General features: G+C 42.6%; 1 protein-coding gene across 1 annotated transcript in view; it reads left to right on the top strand.

Annotated features, from left to right (window-relative positions):
- Positions 1-365: 365 nt before the first annotated feature.
- The window catches only part of LOC136611238 (protocadherin gamma-C5-like), an 85,704-nt gene continuing 62,200 nt past the window's right edge, over positions 366-23,869 (top strand). Inside the window, exon 1 of the mRNA XM_066590628.1 lies at positions 366-1,906. Coding sequence (XP_066446725.1) covers positions 449-1,906 — 1,458 coding nt within the window. The 5' untranslated portion in view covers positions 366-448. The remainder of the gene's footprint in view (positions 1,907-23,869) is intronic.

The raw sequence follows: 23,869 nt of genomic DNA on the forward strand, positions 1-23,869 counted from the left end.
CATTGTGAAAAAACGCACCGATGGTAGCAAATTTCCAGAGTTAGTTCTTGAAAAGGCTCTAGATAGGGAGCAGACAGCAGTCCATCATCTGGTACTCAAAGCAGAAGATGGTGGGGTACCATGTAGATCGAGTACCATGCAAATCACGGTTATTGTCCTAGATGCCAATGATAATCACCCAGCATTTGATCAACCTTCTTATAATGTCCAGCTAAAGGAAAATGCCCCCAAAAATTCTCTAGTCGTAAAACTTAATGCCACAGATTTAGATGAAGGGCCTAATGGAGAAATTGAATACTTTTTTAGCAGCCACAACTCAGAAGCCTTAAGCAATATTTTTCAGCTTAATTCAGAAACTGGTGAAATCCGAGTACTTGGAAATTTAGATTTTGAAGAGATTTCAGTTTATGAGATTGATATTGAAGCTAGAGATAAAGGAAGCCCCATTATGGAAGAGCATTGCAGTGTAATTGTCCACATTATTGACGTAAATGACAATACTCCTGAAATGACTATAAGTGCATTTTCTAGTTCAGTTCCAGAAGACTCACCAGCTGGGACAGTAGTTGCTGTAATCACTATAAAAGACAAAGATCATGGTGATAATGGTAGGGTACAGTGCCATGTAGACAAAAATCTTCCCTTTACTGTAAGGGAGGATTTTGAGCACCAGTTTTCCTTGATTACAAGTGATAACTTAGACCGTGAAAGTGTTTCTGAATACCAAATAACGATAACTGCAAAGGATATGGGAAACCCCCCTCTTTCTACTGTGAAAGTTATATCAGTTGCAGTTTCTGATGTAAACGATAACACCCCTCAGTTTGTTGAACCAGTTTATGAAGTCTTCGTGGAAGAAAATAACAAAGCTGGTGAGTTACTTTGTACTGTTTCTGCTACGGACCCAGACTTGGACCAGAACTCACGTCTCTCTTATTCCATATTGCAAAACCCTAAAGAGGACTATGCTAGTTCATCTCATATATACATCAATTCAGAAAATGGACAGGTCTACCTTAAGTTTCCTCTAGACTATGAAAGAATTAACTACTTCCAATTCCAGATAGAAGTTTCTGATGCTGGCTCTCCACCCCTTAGAAATAAGACTGTTGTACATGTTTTTGTTCTAGATCAAAATGATAATTCTCCAGTAGTTGTATTTCCTGTAATTGGGGCCAATTCTGTTGCCCAATGTAAAATTCCACGTTCGACTGGGCCAAATGTTATGGTAAGCAAGATATCTGCTGTAGACCATGATTCAGGACGTAATGCATGGCTTTCCTACAACTTACTTGAAGCAACAGATCCTACTCTGTTTAGCATTGTTATGAGAACTGGTGAGATACGAACTAAACGTGCAATCCAAGATGTTGATCCGAATGTACATGAACTCCTTCTACTTGTGAAAGATTCTGGAGAACCTTGTTTATCAACCTCAGTAACAGTTATGATGACCCTAGAAGACAAAGACCTAGAAGTTTCACAGGGTGTAAAAGACCATTCAAAAAAAAGGAATATTTCTAGTCTCACCTTATATCTGATTGTTTGTTTGATTGTGATTTCCGTCATCTCGCTGATTGGTTTGGCAGCCCTTGGAATAAAAATTCACAAATGTGAGAACAAGAATTTCCCTCTCTGTTGTCGGCAAAATCAAAAGAAAGCTGTGGTAGCAGGATCCAAGCTTCATGGAACTTTTCAACTACACCCCAGTCTTTGTAATACCATAATAGGGGTCCGAGTGGATTGTGCTGGAAATATCCCATCAAATCGAAGGGTCAGAACGTGTTTCTCCCCAGTCTCAGATATTAGTGAGTTTATGTTTATGAGGCCACCTCATGTCACTGCTAGCTCCTCCTCCCCGGGAATACTGGTTCCAGATCCTAACTTCTCCATTGCTTCCAATGAGGTGAGCTCCCAGTATTTGCCATTACTTGAAACCAAAGTGAAACAAGATGAATGTCATTAAGTTTTCTATATTTCATCTTTCATGGCATCTGTGAGCAGTGTGGTGAACATATATACAGCCCATTTTTATCATCACAGGTCATTATGCCATAGTATCCACTTTATGAAAGTCAGGAAACATTACTACATTGACATTGAAAGGAGAAATCCATATTTAATCAGATTAATGATAAATGATCATCAACATGACGGAAATTAGAGGGAACTATAGCTTAAATTTAATTTCGATGACAAAATAATGCTCTTCTAGACATCAAGGCCAATATATTGACATTAGTTATTTTCAGAACTTTCAGCACGTCAAGTGCAGCTTAAAACAAGCCACTACAAAACAAGTAAAAAGTTTTTGGGCAAATTATAGATATGTAGGTGTTGTTTAATTTATGCACATGACGAGAGAATGCAGAATGTATAAAGTGTCTTAATCATTTTAATATAGGTGTTAAGGGTACAGCATAACATTAAGATTTTTTACAAGACAAGATGTCAGTTATGGTTTAAGCCAAATCTTTGAATGCATTCCAGATATTCTGCTCTAGTATCAAAGTGCCTGAAACAAGACTAAGGGAAGAAATTTTAGGGACGAGTCCAGATAAGAGTAAGGGTAATAATAGGGGTCTTTTGTTAAAAGTTGATAGTGAATAATTTAATGGCAGTTACTACGTTAAATTTACCAAGGCCAGGGAAATTTTTATAGTCTGCGCAAGTCACATTGAGTCTTGGACAGTAAATTTTAAGTTTACAGGCCAAAATTTATTTAATCTTTTCAGAAGATATTAAATCTTAGAATTACACAATATTATCTAAAGCAAAGTGTGCTAAGTCACTGTAGATACATAATAATGAATGTATGTTGTGATATTAATGTAATATAATACGATATTCTGATCCCTTCAGAAGCCGTAGTTTAGGGATTTTATCCTGCATAACTTCTTCACATAAAATATGTTCTGCAATCATTCATGATAAATATTTAAGTTACAATTACATGTGATCAGCCCAAGGAATTCTCCAGGCAATGATATTTCACAGCCCATAGTCATTTGTGTCAAACCTGACTGCTAAATATGTAACTTATGGACAATGATACTTGCCAAGATGAAGTCTAGAATTAGACATTTCACTGCGGATTGTCAATCTGGAATATTGTATTTAACAAACTTTTTGCAACTAAGAAGGATGAAAGTCCACCAGACCTTGTTGGGTTTTTGGATGAACTGATTGATGTCTCTTTATCTTCTATCTATAAACCTGCAGCACTTTTTAGAGTGCCTTACTAAAGTTGGTACTGTATTGGATAAGAAAGAGACTTTTGAGGAATACACACCAGCAAAAACGCCATAATTACAATGTAATCAACAAGGCGTACAGAAGTACACTGTCATGTGTTTTGGTCTGTTCTCACAGACCCAGACTTGTTTGTACAGTTTTTAGTGAGTCCAGATTAACATACAAGCATCTATTGAAGACCATACGATGGGGTAAGAGACATCACGATTCATGAAATTCTTATTTATTTTGTCATACAGAAATCATTTTTGTGCTCTACATTTTCTTACATTCATAATAAAGCATTTTCATATTTCTTTTGTGTCAGTTGAATGTGTGGAACATTGTTTTTTTCATCCCGTTTTACATATTTCTGATAATGCTCATAATTATGTCACATTGATGCAAACGTTGACATTGAAAGCTGGATGACGGATATGACGGTAATTTCTTAAAGTGCATCTAAACACTGCAGAGGCGAATATTTTGTGGGTTTTTCCCAAAAGTCAAGAAATAATATTTATGGTCAATGATTACACTACCTTAGGCTTTCACACGAGCGTAATGTAACATGTCTGTAATATGGATTCGTAATACGGATGTGTTACACATGATATTGGAATGGTATGCCATCAGTATTTCACGAGTATATGATCTATATTTGCCCCTGGATTTGCAGTCATGTTATTTTCTACTGGGCAAATACTGATTCTCAATTGCGCAATAGAAAATAATACCAAGGAATGCAAATACGGAGGCAAAAACAGACAAAATTAGTACTTGCTACATTTTTAAAACACATCCATAAAAAAATACGGGCATATAGATAAATAGATTTACACTACTTTGATACTACAGTCCACAAAACATAGACCAAATTTAGAGCAAAAATACGCTCGTCTGAAAGCAGCCTTAAAGTGATACTCTGAACATACAACTATCCGCAGAAGAGAATATGCTTATAGCCCAGTCTCATCAGCTGGGTCCGTTTTAAGCTTAAATCGAGGGTATTGGTTGTGTCATTTCATATACAGGTTTTTGGGTAGTTAATGACATTGTGCATGCATACTTGTACTTTATGGTATATCATTCCCTATACAGGTTTCCAATTGCAGTTATGGTAACCACTTTTCAGGTCCTAAATAGACAGACAGGAGCGTCCGGCTGGAAAACACTAGCTGGTTGAGACCACATAGGAGAGCCTTGGGGCTGGATAGTCGTCTCTTCTTCAGGCATTTGCTGAATTTTTAGCTTTTGCTCAGAGTTTCACTTTAAAGAGTTTTATGAGATTAGGAGACAGAATCTACATTTTTTTCCCAGAAACAGCACCATAGTTCATGTCCATGGGCTATTTCTGGTATTACATCAAATGAATCGATGGTGCTGAGCTGCAATACCATGCACAGCCCATGAGTAAAAGAGGCACTGTTTCTAGAAAAAAAACAACTTTAAAATATTTATGTTAAAGCACTTGATTCCTTAATGGAATTGTGATGTTACCTTGGTTTATGGATTATGGTGATAATACCACTGATTAGAGTTATATTACTAAAATGCTGATCCAGTGTGCATAGAGAAATGCATTTTAGATGAGAAAAAAAGATTGTGATAATAATTGTATTTCATTTTACCAGAATTCTTTAGCATTTGATGAAACATGAACATAATTTTTTTTAAATATCTGAATATTAGGTAACAACTGTAATCAATAAGTAGGTGATGTTTTATATTTTAAGTTATTCCTTCTTATAACTGTAATCCAACCTAAACATCACACAATAATCATGTTCAGCATAGCAGTATCAATTGTTTCCATGTCTGTGTTTTCAAAAAGTGGCAACAGGAAACGGTAACCAGTAGAGCTCCTATAAGACTGCTAATATACAGCGGTGTTTCTCCCCTTGAAAACACAGGCGATGGAATGCTGAATGTGGCCGGAACCTGAACTCATTATAATGATTGAACTGACAAGTCCAGGTGCCGGCTGCAATCTGCATCACCCTGCCTGCATTTTGTTCATGGTTGCCAGCTAGTTTTCTTACATTCCTTGAGCAATGCAATAATAAATAGCTTAGAAAAGTATCAACATAACAAATCATTATTACATTTATCCTTAAGGCCCTTTTACACAGCACAATTATCGTACAAATATTTGATAAATCGAGTGGTTTGCATCATAATAGTTAGGTGTAAATGCGTGCAGTAATGAACGATCGGATCTTTTGTGTGGACCTGAAAATCATTTATCGTCTATCATTAGGTATAAACAGGCATTGTAAAGAAGTTGCAGAAGGGTTGACTAAAGGCGTGGTTATGTTTGATGAACGATCAAAACTACCCAATTATTGCTCAGTGTAAATGCATGTCTATTGAACTACATACATTCTCTGTGTCACCGCTGGTTGCTTGCTCATTCCAATTTATTTTTCCGCATAAAGGGGCCTCTACAGAAGTCTAGGTGAAAACTATGTTGGTTATAATGGCTGTCATTTCCTTTCAGTGCTTAAAGCAAATAAATGGCTGAATTCTTAAAAACCCAACGGAAAAGACTAAATAGGCTTAAAGGGGTTTCAAAGAGTTTAACAAATTAAAGCAACTGCAGCAAATGTTATAAAATAACTCCAGTCCTTGCCCGCCTTTTTTTATTTTCCTGCAGTAATGACGTCCTGCATATCCATATGACTGCTGTAGCCAACCACTGGTCTCAATGGTCAGATCTAGAGATGAGCGAGCGTACCCGGTAAGGAGAGATACTCGAGCGAGTATCATCCTTACCGAGTACCTGCCTGCTCGCCCGCAAAGATTCGGGTGTCGGCGGGGAGCGGCAGGGGAGAGCAGGGGGGAATGAGAGGGAGATCTCTCCCCCCCCCCCCACTCACTCCTGCTCACTCCTGCAGCACAGCGCTCACCCCTTACCGAGTACGCTTGCTCATCTCTAGTCAGATCCCATTTATGCTAACATCACCACTGAGGCCAATGACTGGCTGCAGAAGTTACATGGGTTTACGCAATATCATTGGTGCAGGAAAATAAAGCGGAGATAATGGAGCATTGGCGGTAGACTGGTACAGGAATTTAACAGGTGGGTATGCTTTGTTATTTATTTTAAAACATTTACTGCAGTAAAAAAAGGTTATGCTCGGACAACGCTTTAAAGGAATCCATTGCATTAAATTTTTTGTGGAATTCTTTAACCCAAAAATAGTATGTAAAATAAAAGCTAACAATTTTTTAAACCAGTACATGCATTTTTTAATGTGCATTTTTTTTCTGCCACTTTTCTAAAAGCTCAGAAAGAAAAAAAAAGCATCAAAATTACAGTCTGCCTCAATTGAAAAAATAAATATACTCACCCGAAAACCACATTTAGCGCACTTAATATTTCCTTAAGCAGCATCTTTGCTAAAAAAAAAAAAAAGTGTCAAAATGACGCAAAGAAAAATGCCCAAAAATGCTGCATTTTTCCTAAAAACTCTGTGTGAACCCAACCCAAAGTATAGAAATGCTGCAGCCGATTCCTCCACAGTGACAGATAAAAGGAAGATACAGTAAGCAGCTGCTAGACACCTGTAGTGCCTCCTACAGCATCTCTAAAACAAACAATAGTATCAGAAGGGAAACGGGATTATAGAGTGGATACATTTGTCAAACTATAACCAAGGGAGAGTGAAATTTTGTTTGTCAGGGATTACGCGATTGGTTTGAGGTAGTGCGTTCCAGAGGGCTATGTAGAAGTCTTGGAGGTGGAAAATAAAGCCTAAAACTTAAGGGACTTCCACAAGACCTCATGATCAGAAAAAAATATTCCTAGGAATGTTTGTTTGCCTGATCATTGGGAAATATGAAGGGGCCGCTGATCACCTGACAAACAAGCAAACACTTGTTAGTTGGGTGATCACATTTTTCATGCAGCACTAAAAATCATTGTTGTTGGCAGCACATTTCCCAACTAAACAGGGGAAGAGCTGCCGACAATTATTAAACTCCTTTTGGGCTGAACAAGTGCATGAACAATCATTAGAGTGTGAATCAACCTGTGTAAAGGCCAGATGAGCCAATTCCAAGCGCCAATTCCGTTGATCAGCAGTCGTCATTGGAACAATATCTTTAAGTGTAAAAGAACTCTTATTCTCATATTTGCCAAGAAACAAATGATCATTAGCGTATGGTTATGTCTTATCATCCTACTGCTTTAAGAGAAAATAAAATGAAATGAAAAATGAAGGTTCATATCATTTAAAAACAATTCAAAGCTGCTCCAAGTGAAAAGAAAACTCTAATATACTTAATTTTAAAATTTGTCATACCCCTTCTCTCGGTCCTACAGTCTACTACCTTTTCCTGCTCTCATGGCAGAGAGATTACATAATCTCCCAATGTCACATGACCACTGCAGCAATTTGCTGGTCACAATGGTGATGTTAAAGTGATTGCTGTGCAATGAAAGCAGGAAGCAGTTGAGGATCCTCGTTCGAGTATTAGCGTACTCGATGGTGCTCGTTACTCGAATGAGCATCACACCTTGTGAAAGAGAGAGAGAGAGAGAGAGACACGAACCAAGAAAAAAACAAAAAGCTCGGGACCCAGCACCCCACATACAAAAATGCTTGAGTCTCCCATTGTAGTCAATGGGGTTCGTTACTCGAGTAGAGCTCTCGAATTTTCCGAAAAGCTCGACTCGAATAACGTGGACCCAAGCATTTGGGTGCTCGCTCATCTCTAGTAAGGAACCTTTGACTCTATGGAGAAAGACGTAACTGGCATAGAGGTCAACTTGCTTCATCCTTTGTACCCACACAAGATGGTCCACTGCCAGAGGAATCTACTTATTCCCCTCTCGCCAATGAAAAAAGATCCAGGCCCAACCAAGCATATATGTTTATGATTGGGCAAAATAGCTGTCTGCTGAATAAGATTTTGACCGGCAGCTATCTTATGTGTATGGCCAGCTTTAGTATTACTAATTTTTACTAATTTTATTTTTAGGCATTTATTTCCTGGTAGCAGTCCTAAATAGATTGGGTCCTCACTCTCTCTTTAAAACAATACAGGGTATAGACTATAAAACTTACACCCACAGGCAGATAAACTGCCATCTAATATAACCTGGTAAGTGATTCCACTTAGGAGCCTCAATATATCCATTTGGAAGCATCACAAGGATGATCTTAACAATCAAGTATTATGTACTCCATTTGTTTGTCTGTTCCTTCCCCTAAACAGTCCTTATGTGAGGCATCACAAAGAGAGGGAAGCAAAGAGGCGCAGATTGTGCATTACCCTAGGACAACATACAAGGAAGTGGCTCAGCGATATTAGATTCACATTGTAGCGACAGAAGAGGATGTATGCTCAGAGGCGTAACTTGAAGCTGCTGGGACCCAGTGCAAAATCTGGAACTGGGCCCCCAACTGTAAAGCTTCATTGATACCGTGTTCACTGATAATAAGACCTACCCTGATAATAAGCCCTACTCTGATTTGCTTGAGGGGCTTGAAATATAAGCCCTCCCCTAAGAATAAGCCCTAGCTAGACTACATGTAAAAAAAACTCACCTAGCACCTGGCATTCAAGTACCTCGCGCTGGGCTGTGGCACTGCTGCAGACTTCCATGTCCTCCGGCATGCCGACACAGCAGTTCTTCCTGGTAGCGGGGCTTGAATACCCCGCTTCCAGCAAGCTAATGCTCTGATTGGTTAATCGAGCGCTGCATCAGCCAATGAAAGCCGGCGCTCGATTAACCAATCACAGCCATTCAATGATGTCATTCAATGAATGGCTGTGATTGGTTAATCAAGCGCCAGCTCTCATTGGCTGATGTGGTGCTCGATTAACCAATCAGAGGATTAGCTTGCTGGAGGCAGGGTATTAAAGCCCCCGTACCAATAAGAAATGCTCTGTCGACGTGTTGGAGGACACAGAAGCCTGCAGCAGCGATGGAGACCAGCATGAGGGACCCAAACGCCGGCTGCTAGGTAAGTATTATAAGACACCCCCAAAAATAAGACACTGTGCCTCTTTTGAGGCAAAAATTAATATAAGACAGTGTCTTATTTTCGGTGAAACGTTGTAGTATTGGTTTGTAATATGAGATACAGAGGCTTTATGGGCCTCCTAAAGCTCCTGAGCCCAGGTGCGACCGCACCATGTATACCCCTATGCACAACGGGTATAAGTATACAGAGGTAGAACATCAGATCAGAACACTGACTCCATGGAGAGCAATTGCAGATTAAGATACTCTATTCCATAACATAGACAGCTAGCAGAAACAGGAACTATACGTTTCATGTCCAAACTGCACACTTCCTCAGGTTAGCATTACATTCCTTGTCAGCATATCAGTTTAAGGCGTCCTTTACACGGGCGACAGGAAAATCGCAGTGATATCGCATCATTGGTCAGTTCGATATCGCTGCGTCTTCTTGCGGCAATACCGCGATTTTGTAGCACTACAAAGTCGCGCGACTTTGTAGCATCACATGCTAGGATTTTCGGGGAGGAGGGAGTGCGGGCTTCAAATATAAGCCCTACCCCTAAAATAAGCTGTGGCTGATGGGAAAAAAAAAGTATACATCACCTCTCCTGCACTATCTGGGGCGCCGCCGCAGCTTCTCTCGGGTCCCGGCACTGCTTCTCTTCTTCATCTTCTGCCCGGGATTGAAAATTCCCTGGCTGCTGGAAGCGCTGGCTGTGATTGGCTTCTCTTAGCCAATCACAGCTAGTGCTCAATGAATGGCTGTGATTGGTTCAATCACAGCCATTCATCGAGCACTGGCTGTGATTGGGCTAAGTGTCAAAAATAAAGTATGGTTATGGGCACTTTCAGATGCCATATAGAAAACACTGAAATTTATATAAATTAGAGCTCAAAGAAATAAATGCTCATCAGGCCGGACTTCGTGTGGTTTACATTAATTATGACGTATTTCTCAAAACTGGTTAAGAGTTTAATTAAAATGTCCAATGGAATCATTGCACTAATTATATATTCTACCTCTGTATACTTATGCGAGGCACTTCACAGCTTAAAAACGAGTGATAATAAGGTGATATCATTTGTGACATAGTATGTTAGGCTGAAAAAAGACAAATGTCTCACTAGATAAAAAATTTGAGTTTCTTTAAAAGCAGTTAGTAGTGCAGTTAGTTTGAGGATGGAAACTACACAAAAGCTGCACTTTGGAATCAATTTGAGTCCCATAAAATGTATAAAATCTATCAATGTATCTCTCATGATCAGTACTTTTTACATTGCTTTTTTTAACAAATAACTTATCAAGAAAGCATACACAGAAGCATCCCACAAGTAACAATATGACAATGATAATTCAATGTAGTACTAAGATGTATTGTATCTAGAGATGAGCGAGCATACTCGCTAAGGGCAATTACTCGAGCGAGTATTGTCCTTAGCGAGTACCTGCCCGCTCGGAAGAAAAGATTCAGGTGCCGGCGCAGGTGAGCGGTGAGTTGCAGGAGTGAGCAGTGGGGAGCGGGGGGAAGAGAGGGAGAGAGAGATCTCCCCTCCGTTCCCTCATGCTCTCCCCCACCGCTCCCCGCCGGCACCCGAATCTTTTCTTCCGAGCGGGCAGGTACTCGCTAAGGACAATACTCGCTCGAGTAATTGCCCTTAGCGAGTATGCTCGCTCAACTCTAATTGTATCTCTTTGATTAGTTGAAAACAGGACCAACCACTGATGCACTTTGGAGTGAAATAAGAAATAAAAGAAATGGTAAAAACATCAATCAAATTCTTGCATTTAAAAAACAAAGCATTAGTTAGAAAAAAATCAATGCTCTGTTGACATGTGTCCATAGTGGCAGATCCATCTTACAACATATAGCAGTATGGCCAGCTGCACACGACCGGGTCGGATTCCGCGCTTACCTGCTTTGCTTCTTGGCTGGCTGTACTGCAAATGGTCCGCACGGTGAGCGGAGTACAGTTTTTTTTTTAAAATCCCGACTAGACGATGATGCCGGTTCCCGTGACCTTTCCGCAATGTCATTGCAGAAAGGGCGCGGGTCGGATGGCTTCCATTGACTTCAATGAAAGTCATCCGTGCGGAATCCACACAGAAATACAGCATGCTGCAAAATTTTTCCTCCATGAGCGGAAATTCGCAATTGGTGTCCGCTCGTGTGCAGGAAAAATTGCTTTTCTGCTGCATGCTATGGGCAGGATTTGCTGCAAAACAAATCCGCCCGCATGCAGGCTGCCTTTATCAGTTCCAACAGCAGGGAGCTAGAGAATGTGGAGATTGTTTACACAGTGCCTGCAGACCAGTCAACCTGTGAGTGTACCAGAGCAACTTGTGAAGATAGTTCCTCTCCTACAGCTAAGAAAATGCCCCAGTGTCACAATTACTACAGAAGCTCAATACCTAACAACAGGCAGTGGATTGCAAAGGAGCTGGAAGGGAGACCCTCTAGTGGCAGCCACTCCAGCCTTGATTTCTAGTAGTAAAACAGAAAAAATCTTTAATGAAAAATTACTACAAGATTGAGGAGACACACACTGGCATAATTTTATGAAAAGTTTAAATTGAATTCTGTATTTGACGGGCAGCCGATGCAGTGACTAGCACAAGGCAGAGGTGTCCGTGTAACAGCTGGACAGAAAGATGAGCTTGGCTGCCACATTCAGGATGGATTGGAGAGGGGAGAATCTGGCAGGGGGGGAGTCGATTAGCAGCGAGTTGCAATAATTGAGCCAAGAGTGGATGAGGACACCAATGAGTGTTTTTAGCATGTCCACAATGAGAAAAGGCAGATTCTTGAGATGTTCTTGCAGTGCAGGTGACACCTTTGGGCAAGGGATTGGATGTAGGGGGTAAAGGAGTGTTTGTATTCGAATATAACCCCAAGACAGAAGGTGTGCTGGGAGTTATGGTGGTGCCACACAATGAGATGGAGATGTCAGGATGAGGTAGGTTAGCAGAAGGCGAAAACACCAGTAGGTCAGTTTTTGAGAGGTTCAGTTTTAGGTAGAGAAAGGACATAATATTAGAGACAGCGGACAGACAGTCAGTGGCATTCTGAAGGAACGGTGCTGTGATGTCACGAGAAGAGGTGTATAACTGGGTGTCATCAGCATAGAGATGGTCCTGAAAGCCAAATCTCCTGATGGTTTGTCCAATAGGGGCTGTGTAGATGGTGATGAAGAGGGGGCCGAGGACCAAGCCCTGGGGGACCCCAACAGCAAAGAGTAGAGGAGGTAGAGCCTGCAAAGCAGACGTTAAATAAGCGGTCAGATAGGTAGAAGGAGAACCAGGAAAGTGCAGTGTCCTTTAGGCCGATAGAGCAAACCATATTGAGGAAGAGTTTGTGGTCAACAGTGTCCAATGCTGCGAAGGAGGATCAGTAGGAAGTAGTCACCCCTTCTTTTATCCATCAGGAGGTTGTTTGACAATTTAGTCAGGGCGGTTTCTGTCAAGTGCAGAGGGCGGAAGCCAGACTGTATGTGGTCAAGAAGAGAGTTTTCTGAGAGATAGCTTATAAGGCGGGAGTAAAGCAGGTGTTCTAACAGTTTGGAGATGATGGGGAGATTTGAGAGGTGTCGGTAGTTAGCAGAATGGGTCGAGTCAAGAGTCGGTTTCTTTAGCAGTGGAAATATGATAGCATGAATGAGGAGGGAAAAATGCCAGAGATCAGAGAGAGGTTGAATATAGTGGTGAGGCGGGATATGACAACCAGGGAGAGGGACCGGAGGAGGTGTGAGGGAAGAGGGTTGCTAGTGCAGGTGGTAAGGCGACCTGAGGAAAGCAATCTGGAGACTTCTTCCTCCGTCATTGGTACAGAGAGTGAGCAACAGCTAGATGAAGTATTGAAGACACTAGGGCTAGGGCTTGTCTGAGATTGGGAGGTTATTTCGTGACAGATGCCGTCAATTTAGGCAACATAGGCAACCAGCTCTTCAGCACTGAGATCCGTCATGGGAGGGAGGGTGGGGGGCTGCAATTAAGAGCTGAGAAGGGAGTGAAAAGTGTGAAATAGTTGTTTAGGGTTGTGAGATAGTGAGGGGATGAGAGAGGTGAAGCAGACTTATTTGGCGTGGTGGAAGGCTAAATTGTAGATTCTGACCATAAATTTGAAGTGGAGAAAATCTGCAGACTTTTAAAACTTTCTCCACATCTGTTCAGAACACCTAGAGCACCGCCAGATGAAGCGCGTTTGAGACTTGAGTCAGGGTTGCCGCAGTCTGCATTGGATGATTTGAGTCACAGAGGGTGCCGCTTCATCCAGGGCATGTTTAAGAACGGTGTTGTTATGTGCGGCAGCCAGGTTGGGGCAGAAGAGAAAGATAGGGGACAGAGAAAACTGAAAGGTCTCAGCAAAATTTTGGGTGTGGACGGCCTGAAGGGTCCTGTACGTATGATGGGTAGGAGGGTCTGGGGAGATGCTAGGGTGCTTGGCAGAGAAAGAGAGGAGGTTATGGTCCGAGAGCGGGAGAGGGGAATTAGTGAAGTGGGAAGCAGAGCAGAGACAAAGGAAGACCAGATCAAGAGTATTGCCATCTCTGTGATTGGGAGAGGCTGTGAGTTGTGAGAAACCAAGGGAAGAGGTAAACGATAGTTGCTGAGAGGCAGATGGGGAGATGGAGTCATTGGTGGGAATGTTAAAGTCGCCTAAAATGGGGGTTGGGATTTCAAAGGAGTAGACAAAAGGGTCTCACTGACTTAACTGTATGTAGCATACATTCTATGTAACTGCAGCATGGCTTGTAGACATTACTAAGGGGGGATACTGGCTGCCTTATTGTTGACAGTGCATAGCTTGGCACTGGTAAGGCCTACCGACCTCTGTCCTGTCCATGGATATTCTCCAAGCTTCATAGAACTAAAGGTCAAGAGTGCTTCATACTGATAGATGACTACAGTGAAAGATTAAAGCTGCCAGCACATGGATATATTTGCACTGCAGAATCCGGAGAGGGCATCTGCCTCCGGGTTCCGCAGCAAATACTGTCCATAGCATGCTCTGAAAAATTGATTCTTCTTGCACACGAACGGAAATCAATTGTGATTTCCACTCGCAGAGGAAAAATAGCTGCATGCTATTGAAGTCAATAGAAGCCATCCAACTCACAGCCCTTCTGCAATTAACATTACGGGAAGTTCGCGGGCACCTGCGACATCGCCTAGCAACCGCAGGAAAATCTGTACTGCGCATGTCCGACGGTGAGCCATCCGGACCATCCGCTTTACAGAGAAAGAAGACGACTGACAGGTACGCAAGGTCAAACCAGATCCAACAACAGCAATCTGCAGACATCCTTTTAAACGGACAGCATTATATTGTGACTAAAATCTAAAAACAAAACTGCTCATCTAAACTTCCCAACTAAAAGCATGCATGGACAGCAATCCAAGTGCAGATTCGCGTTCCAAGCGGTTAACACAAAAGGGTCCAGCACCACTGATTGCTTTGTTAAAAACTCCATCTTTATTCCAAATGTTTAAAACACATGCATGCGGTAGAAATAAGTACGAGGAGACAAGTATGCTACGTGTTTCAGAAAAATGTCACTCTAGCATGTGTTTGAAACATCTGGAATAAAGATGGTTTTTTAACAAAGCAACCAGCGGTGATGGACCCTTTTGAGTTATTTGATTATATTGTGAGTAGTATTAGTTCAGGGTAGTTCTATTTATGCATTATGTAAGCAGCAAGTTTGCAATATGTGAATGACATAGGCCGGATGCACATAGACTCATAGACTGGTAGAGTTAGAAGGGAACTCCAGGGTCATCTGGTCCAACCCCCTCATCAGTGCAGGATTCACTAAATCATCCCAGACAGATGTCTGTCCAGTCTCTGTTTGAAGACTTCCATTGAAGGACAACTCACTACCTCCCGTGGTAACCTGTTCCACTCATTGATCACCCTCACTATCAGAAAGTGTCTTCTAATATTTAATTTGTGTCTCCTCCCTTTCAGTTTCATCCCATTGCATCTAGTCTTTCCTGACATGATCGGGTCGGATTCCCGATGCGGAATCCTGCAGCGGAATCTGACCCCGTGCCCAGCCAGTGACCCCGCGTAACTGTCTTGTTTTCTTCTTATCTGTGCTGTGTATGGTCTGGGCGGCTCACCGTCAGACATGCGCAGTACAGATTTTCCCGTGCAGTCGCTAGGTGATGACACGAAATTCGCTACCTGTCCGCAATGTTAATTGCAAACAGGCCGCAGTTCGGACGGCTTCCATTGACACTGCAGTAAAATAGAGCATGTTTCGGTTTTTCCTCCGCAAGCGGAGAGTCGCAATTGTATTTTGCTGTTGTGCAGGAAAAAGTGCTTTTTTTATAGCATGCTATGGTCGGTATTTTCTGCGGAAGCTGGATCAGCTGCTGCAGTAGGACAGGCATTTCTGTTATTTTTTTTCCCTAATTACATGGCCCTCAACAATAGTTTTTAACTTTACCAGCAAAAATACAAAAGATCACAACCATGCAGAGTACTGTCTGCATCACAGGGCTGCTGAACTTTGAACAGACCCAAAGCATCTCTGCTTTTAGCTAATGTCATTATAGATGTTTTTAGAAAAGATGGTTTAGGAGTTAGTGATGGAATTCCTGGTAATGTCCCTAGTGGGCTAGTGTGAATTAAAGGTAACATTTTAATATATCTTGTTGTCTAGAGTGGTTAGGGGGATACAGGTAATATCTGTGATATGATAGAGTGATTATGGGTTAAATAGACTCTGTCAAGAACTTCTATCCCTATAAACTAAGCTTATGGGCTTCAAATAGGTGACCCGCTGAATTTGGGATGTTGGCTGAAAGCTGCTGCTCAGTGCATTGAGCGATACTGCTACGTAGTCCACCAGTTCTAATTCTATAATGGGCGGACTACTTAGAAGCACCACTCAGTGCATTCAGTGGTGGCTTTCAGCGTTCACACAAAGGGAAAAAAATGGGAAAGGTAAGTATAAGGGGGTATTATTGTATCTTGACGCCACCAGAAGCTAGGGGTTTGACAGGAGGAACAGCCCTATCACACCCCCAGCTCCCGATAGGGTGAAGACACAAAGGTCCTAGAAGCACAGTGTAGATTGATTACTGGCTGCCCTGCTGCCTTAAGCTGACAGTTATTTCGCTTCTTAGACGTACATTAAGAGCTGTAAATCCTGCCATGTTACCACTGTAACATGACAGCATTGACATCTAATAATGTACATCTAAGAAGCGAAATAACCGTCAGCCTAAGGCCCGCCGCCTCATAGCTGCATACCTGCAGCAGTTGCAGCCTCTGCTCTCGCTGACGGCTGCTCCCCTGCTGACCCCGATGTTGCCGCTCACCGCCCATGAGGTCCGCCTCTGTCGGGACAGCCTGCTGGCGGTAGCGTCAGTGCTCCCTGACGACCACTCAGAATCTTGCTGGGCCACGCTTCTCTCCGCTCACCTCCCTGAGTCCCGAAGTAACTGACAGCTCAGGCGGGGGAGGTGCCGACACATCACGGACGACACTCTGCTGCTGCAAAGCGGGGGGGGGGGAGACTGGCCCCAGAGCAGGCAGCACAGGATGAGGGTTACTCACAGCGGACAGCTGGATAGTAATGGAAATGCGCCTAACTGACACAGAGGAGGGGGCCGAACATCACCGCTCACCTTGTGTCGCTGATAACCAGGGGGAAGACTGTACCCGGAGCAGGCAGCAGAGGAACAGGGGTAGTGACAGCAGACAGGAGGACAGGGCATACTGTTACTTGACGGCCACAGGAGAAGGGAGTAGTGACCGGACATGTGGCCTTCCAGGAACTGCAGGGCAGTGTTTCCTGCCACCAATCACGTACAGGGGGCGTCAAGATACAATAATACCGTATAAGGGTGCCTACCCACTTGCGTTTTTTTAATGCTGCGATATTGCTGCGTTTTTTTAACGCGAATGTCAATGGGACTTTCTAATGTTACAAACGCATCACAAGTTTGTGCTTTGCTGTTTTTGTGCAATGTGTTTTTAACATTAGAAAGTCCCATTGACATTTGCGTTAAAAAGACGCAAGTGCGTAGACACCCTTACACTTACATTCCTGGACTCAGCGGGTCAGCTACTTTCAGCACATAAGCTCAGTTTATAGGACTAAAAGTAGATGACAGACTCCCCTTAAAATCTTAGCATCTCTGGAGGTCTAGAATGAATTAGAGAGTAAGAGTTCACACATCATGGACTGGCAGTGGAATTTTGGCTATGGAATTCACACCAAAATTCCGCATCAGTGTACCGTACAATGAAATTGAATAGGGTTTTAACAATCCCCATCCATTTATAATGTAAAAAAAAAAAAAGCATTACCTAACAGCTGCTGTCCGCTCCACCGCATGCCTTCTCTGCAGGTCCCTGACACTTGTCTTCAGTCTTCAGGCAAGGCTTCCTGGTCAGGGGTTTGAAAAACCCCGCCTCCAGGAAGCACTGCCTCTGATTGGTTCTCAAGTGCCATGGCTCAGCCAATCAGAGCCAGCACTCGATGAACCAATCACATTCATTCATTGGTGATGGATTTTTTTGTTTATGTAGCTACGGCTTATTGTAGGACTTTTACAGTAGGACTTCTTACTGTAAAAGTTGCATCGCACCGCACAAAAACCGTGTTTTCATGCGATGCAACAAAAAGGAAGGTTCCATAGGGAAACATGGGCTACAAAACAGTGCAAATCACGCCAATATTCAGCAACTTGCGATTTTGTTTTTCGCAATGTAGCAGCCTACAAAACATTGCTAATGTGAAGGAACCCATTGAAAAGCATGGGCTTTACATGCATGCGATTTGTAGCGCTGTCGCAAGAAAATCGCACAGTTTTGTCGCCCGTGTGAAACCAGACTTAAGAACATATAGGTATCATAGAGGGGGCAGTCCTCTACTTTAAACCCGATGCTATGAGTCAGAATAGTGAGTCAGAGAGACCAGGCTAGGCTTACAAAGAGTGCTTGGGTTTCCTGTTCTGAACAGGACTGTTAATGCTTTCACATGAGCATATACGTTTTTAAGTTCTCTCGTCTGTGCCATAAATTAGTATAAATGGAGGATTTTCCGCGATCATGGCCAGAGATAATTAGCGTTTTCTCATCCATTCGCATGACAGTGAGCGACATTTTTAGCAAAAAAATAAATCGCACCCAGGAAAACCCCCCTTAGCATAAATAATCAGGATGCCTTTTGCAGCGTTGGACGCTGCTAAAATTCCTCCCTATTGTTTTGCAGCTCTCATACGAGTCTACGGGAGCTGCCAACATGTATCAGTCAAAAGATAAAACCAGAGCTTTCTTTTTAGCCACAGTATAAGTGTTGGCGCGTATTTTGGTCGGATATGTTCAATTATTTACAGTGCAATGTTTTTACTTGCCGCATATTCGCCCATGTGATTAAATGCATTGGAAACCAATGCCTCAGATGGTCACCTATACCAGTTGGGCGTATAAACGCGGCTGATATACGCTTGTGTGAATAAAGCCTCACACACGGCAGCTGCACGCCAGCCAGTGAGTGAAAAACTGGTAAAATAAAGATAACCCTATTAATCTATAACTTGTGATGACATTTACAATGATAGTTTATAAAATGTTTAGATTTAGTTTTTGTCTCATTGCATAGGCGTTTGTATGACATATGCTACGCAGATTGGCAGCTTTCCTATAACTATAAAGATAAAATGTCTCAACATTATTAGTCACACAGAATCCCACGCAGATACTTGGTTGTGCAATATAAGATTACCATTTAAAAATTAATACAATCGTAAGATAAAAAGTATCAAACGTTACACTACTTCATGCCGTTGAACTACAAGTGGCCTTGTGTACTCTACTTGACCAGCCCCAGATTGAGCGCATTTCGAATAGTGAAATAATACAGGGTGGGCCACAGAAAATTAGCCCGGCACCACACTCTGATGAAAGCTGCATAAAAGACTTTCTTTGTTGCCCATAGCATCCAATCACAGCACAGCTTACATTTTACCTCAGCAGTATAAGAAATGAAAGCCGTGCTGTCATTGGTTGATATGGGCAACAAAGACAGATTTTCTTTTAAATAGCTTTAATAAGAGTGCAGTGTCGGACTACTTTTCCAAGGCCCATTCTGTATCTGGATTACAATAGCCCTGCAGAGGTAACTGAACTTCAGCAGTTTAGCTGTGATGCTGTTTAATGATTTTAATTTATGGTTTATAATTGCATGTAAACTTCCCCCAGAGTCGTAGATACTTTCTGTTTTATACACCAGTACATTTGGCATTCCCTGACAAATGATTACAGACTGAACTGTGGACTCTTTAACCCTTTCCAATCCATTTATTTTTTCTCATCCATTCTCCCCAGCTTCAAATAAATTGGAGCTGGGGAGAATGGATGAGAAAAAATACATTTTCCCTTCACCCTCCTGAACTGACAGAGTTCAGGAGGGTGCAGGTGCTCACTGCACAAGTATTCTCCCTTCTGCCTCCCGTCTCGGCGATCATGTGATCGCTGGGGGTCAGGTAACACCGGCAGTCACATGATCGCCGCCCTGAATCTCTCTGCATTACATAGTGCTAATTGAACGCTATGTAATGTGTAAAGGAGAAGGCAGAAAGGGTTAAAAACCCTTTCTGCCTTCTCCTCGGGGGTCCTTGATGAGGATCAGTGCAGGAGTGCATCTGCACCCGATGTGTCTGATAATCGGGTGCAGATGCACTCCTGCACTGCAGTGTCGGGCCAGTCCCGACATCGGAGCTGTGGAGGGAAATGATGATGTCGGGGCAGGCCCGACATTGGATTGGAAAGGGTTAAAGGAGCTGTCCAGTTGCAACCTATTGATGGTCTGTCCGTGGATGGGCCTTCAATATTAGATCTGCTTGGCTGGTGAGCTCATGTACTGTGCTGATTTCTGCAGGAAGTAGATAGCTCCACTTTCACTGCAGTGGCCAATCTTGGCATTACAGGCAAAGTTCCCATTGAAGTAAATACAAATTACAAGGAGGACAGCGCCTCAGAGCTTTAAAGCAATATGGAGTTTTGTAAAATAGAGAAAAGGGACTCACTTGGCGCTTTCCTAAACAGAAAGGCAGGCTGCCAAGCCTAGCATCCCTGCACTTGCAAAGAATGTTACAGTTTAGACACTATTTCAAGGCAATATCCAGGACAGGAAAGGGTATAGGGAGAATCCAAGAATCACTCCAAGGGTCTCAGAACAGATATATAGACAAAAAAGGGATAAGATAAATTCACCGCGCTCAGAAGGTCTATCCAATATAAACGGAAATCGTGACAGAAAAAAAGCAATCACTTACTTGAAGTAAGGGTCTATAGTGAATCCATACACATCAGCATGTCCTACCTTTGTGTGCGATCTCACATCGCATCTCCAATTATTTTCAATGGGGCCGGCAGCAGCATCGCACCACATGCTGGGTGCACGCGATGCAAGGTCTCCCATTGATAACAATAGGAGAAACTCCGACTTACCTGAAGTAACGCGAGGCGGTTTTAAGAGAAAAATGTCTCACATATTCAGGAAAATGCATGTTGGCGAGCGTGATTCACGGCCCGATTTCGCACTCGCCCGTGTGAAGTTAGGCTAAGAGACTTAGAGCCCTTTTGCACAGATGTTTATTGTTCAGATTATTGCTGCTTCGTGAAAATCTGAATATTTGTTGTTCAGTTTAGTCAGGCATAAAATCCAACGAGGATCGGCTTGTGTAAACAGGCAATCATTCATCTACGAACGGCTGCCTGTTGACTATGAATGGCAGCAGGCGGCCGGAAACAATCTCTGGCCCGCTCCATCTACATTCACTAAGGGATCATAGCTCTTGTGTAAAACCACAGGAGCAATAATCGCTGGGCGACACCCAACAATCATCTTGTCTACAAGGACCCTGAGCAATGACAGAGGCAAAATAGTATGTCGTCCTGAGCATCACAAGAGAAAGAGGAAGACTCAGCTGAGCAACATGAATACACATAGGACAACATGGGTGTAACTCTTGTCCACCTTTTAGTGACACACTGCGTTCGATAGCTTTTTTAACACACCCCATCATTCTGATGGCTGATGAGGTGTGTTAAAAAGCATGAAAATGTGCCAAAATGGAGCAGACAACGCTCGAAAATCGCAGGTCTGTGAGGCCCCATTGAAATCAATGAGAGTGTTGTACCGCCATAAAAAGTGCATGTGTGAGAGTGGCCTTAAAGCCATTTACACGTAACGATTATTGCTCAAAATTCGTTCAAACGACCAAAAATGATCAATAATAATCGTTACATGTAAACGTGGGCATCGTGCAATTTTCGTTTGAACGATGATTTTAAGGTGAACTCAAAATCCATTTTTCAGTTAGTCAGAAATAAACTATCTCTCAATAGAGGCCATGCTGTTATCTCCACGGGAGGCGGCAGATAACATTGTAATTTGTTGTCAGCCGCGAGCAGAACAATGCAGCTGTGCACACAGCTGGGCGTGTGATTAATCACATGCTTAGCTCTGTAAACAGCTGCTGGAGGCGCTTTTACATGCAAATGTAGATAATAAAGTGTTAATAGCCATTAACACTTTATGCGAATACATTGCAAAATCTTTCAGTACTTTGATCTGTGTATGTAAATGGACCTTTAGACAACTGCAGCAACTACTGTAGGTGTCACTGATAAATGTGAGAGTACACAAAAGACCCTTTGTTTATATGCAGCTTTTCTTTCCAGATATCACAATAGCTGCAGTCAAACAGAGGTTTGATATTTTGTGGACTTTTTCATTGAATAGCACAGCACCTTGTTACTGCAGGTAGAAATGGAAAGATTTGACAATGATTGACAATGATTGGTGAGATCAGCACACAATCTTATGTGTATGGGGGCATATGAAATAGGTCTGCTGCTTAAGCCCTCTTTCACAGGGGGAACAAAGTTGCGTGTATGTGAAGCCCATGCTTTTCTATAGGTTCCTTTACATTAGCAATGTTTTATAGCAATGGGACATTGCGAGTCAAAAACCTTGCGGGTTTCGCGATGTGCACGCAATTTGTGATATTTTGTACCCATGTTTTGCTATAGAGCCTTACTCTCTGTTGCATCGCTTCGCATGAAAACGCGATTTTCGTGAGGTGCGATGCAACTTTAACAGTAGGAAATCCTACTGTCAAAGCCCTAAACTCAAACGGGCTGCAGAAAAAAAAAGCTAAAAAAAGAATACATCAACTCTCCGGCATTATTAGCTCCCCTTGCGTCAAGTTCTCCTCCAGAGCTGCCTGGTCAAGACTTTGAAAATCCTTCCAGGAAGCTCTGCCTCTGATTGGTTCCTGAGCATACAGCTCAATCAATCAAAGCCAGTGCTCGAGGAACCAATCATTGAATGGCTGTGATTGGTTTATCGAGCACTGGCTCTTATTGGCTGAGCCAGCGATCCAGAACCAATCAGAGGCAGAGCTTGCTGGAGACAGTGATTTTCAAAGTCCTGACCAGGAAGCTCTGCAGGAGACTTCAAGCAAGTGTCGGAGAGCTTCAAGGAAGACGTGCAGGAAGATGTCAGTGCTGGAGAGGTGATGTATTCTTTTTTTTTATGCAGCTAGGGCTTATTTTTGGGGTAGGGGATATATCTCAAGCCCCACCCTGAAAATCCTCACACGTGGTGCTATAAAGACGCACGATTTTGTAGCACCATGTGCAACTTTATAGCGACACTAAATCGCGGTATCGCCACCAGAAAACACAGCAATATCACACGGACCACCAATGCGATATTGCTGCGATTTTCTCATGGCGAAATCATGTCACCTGTGTGAAACAGGTGTAAAAGGGCTTTCCGAGGCTTTTACAATTGATGACCTGTACTCAGCATAGGTCATCAATACTTGATTAAGAAAGGGGGTTCGGTTTGGTACTGCAGCTGCAGCTCCTACTATTGAATTCAATGGGAAATATCTATGTAGTATCAAACCAGTCCGCTGCAATGTTGACAGTGGGAGCAGCACTGGAAGCAGATATCACTGACAATGCGCCCAGTGATCACCTGATCGGCAGGGATCCTGAGCAGCAGATCCTCGCCGATTTTACCTATCCAGAGGATAGATCAGTCAGTCATAAAAATCACTGACAACTCCTTTAAACAGTGAAGCCTATTCACAGTATTTCCCTGCACAAAAACACTTCTAGACAGACACTTGGTCGGTCCGGAACTATGAGTATATGTATTTGGTACAATTTTAAGCAAAATTAGTCAAGGGGGTGTACCAGAATCACAAGTTAATACTCTATCCACAGGATAGGGGAAAAAATTCTGATCAGTCTTGCACCACTCCATTCCTTTTTTAGTGGAAATGCTGGAGATAGACTAGCGGCAAGCACTCAGGTATTTTCATCAGCCTCAATGAAATGAATTGAGCAGCATCTGCGCATGCTTAACCAGCACTCCATTCATTCTGATGTCACTGCATGGAGTGAAAGGCAGAGAGGGACACTAGCTAACTTTTATCAGCAATAAAAGAAACTCAAAAGGGTTGCCCAGGGATAGAAAAAAATCAACTATTACTCCTCCCCAAAACTGTGCCACTCTTGTCCATTGACTGGTATTGCAGCTCATTCTAAGGCTGGATTCAGAGGACCGATATACGGTGTCCTCATCTGCAGGGGAGGGGGGGGAGGAAGAGCCAGGAGCAGG

This window comes from Eleutherodactylus coqui, chromosome 2, assembly GCF_035609145.1.
Source record: "Eleutherodactylus coqui strain aEleCoq1 chromosome 2, aEleCoq1.hap1, whole genome shotgun sequence".
NCBI lineage: Eukaryota > Metazoa > Chordata > Amphibia > Anura > Eleutherodactylidae > Eleutherodactylus > Eleutherodactylus coqui.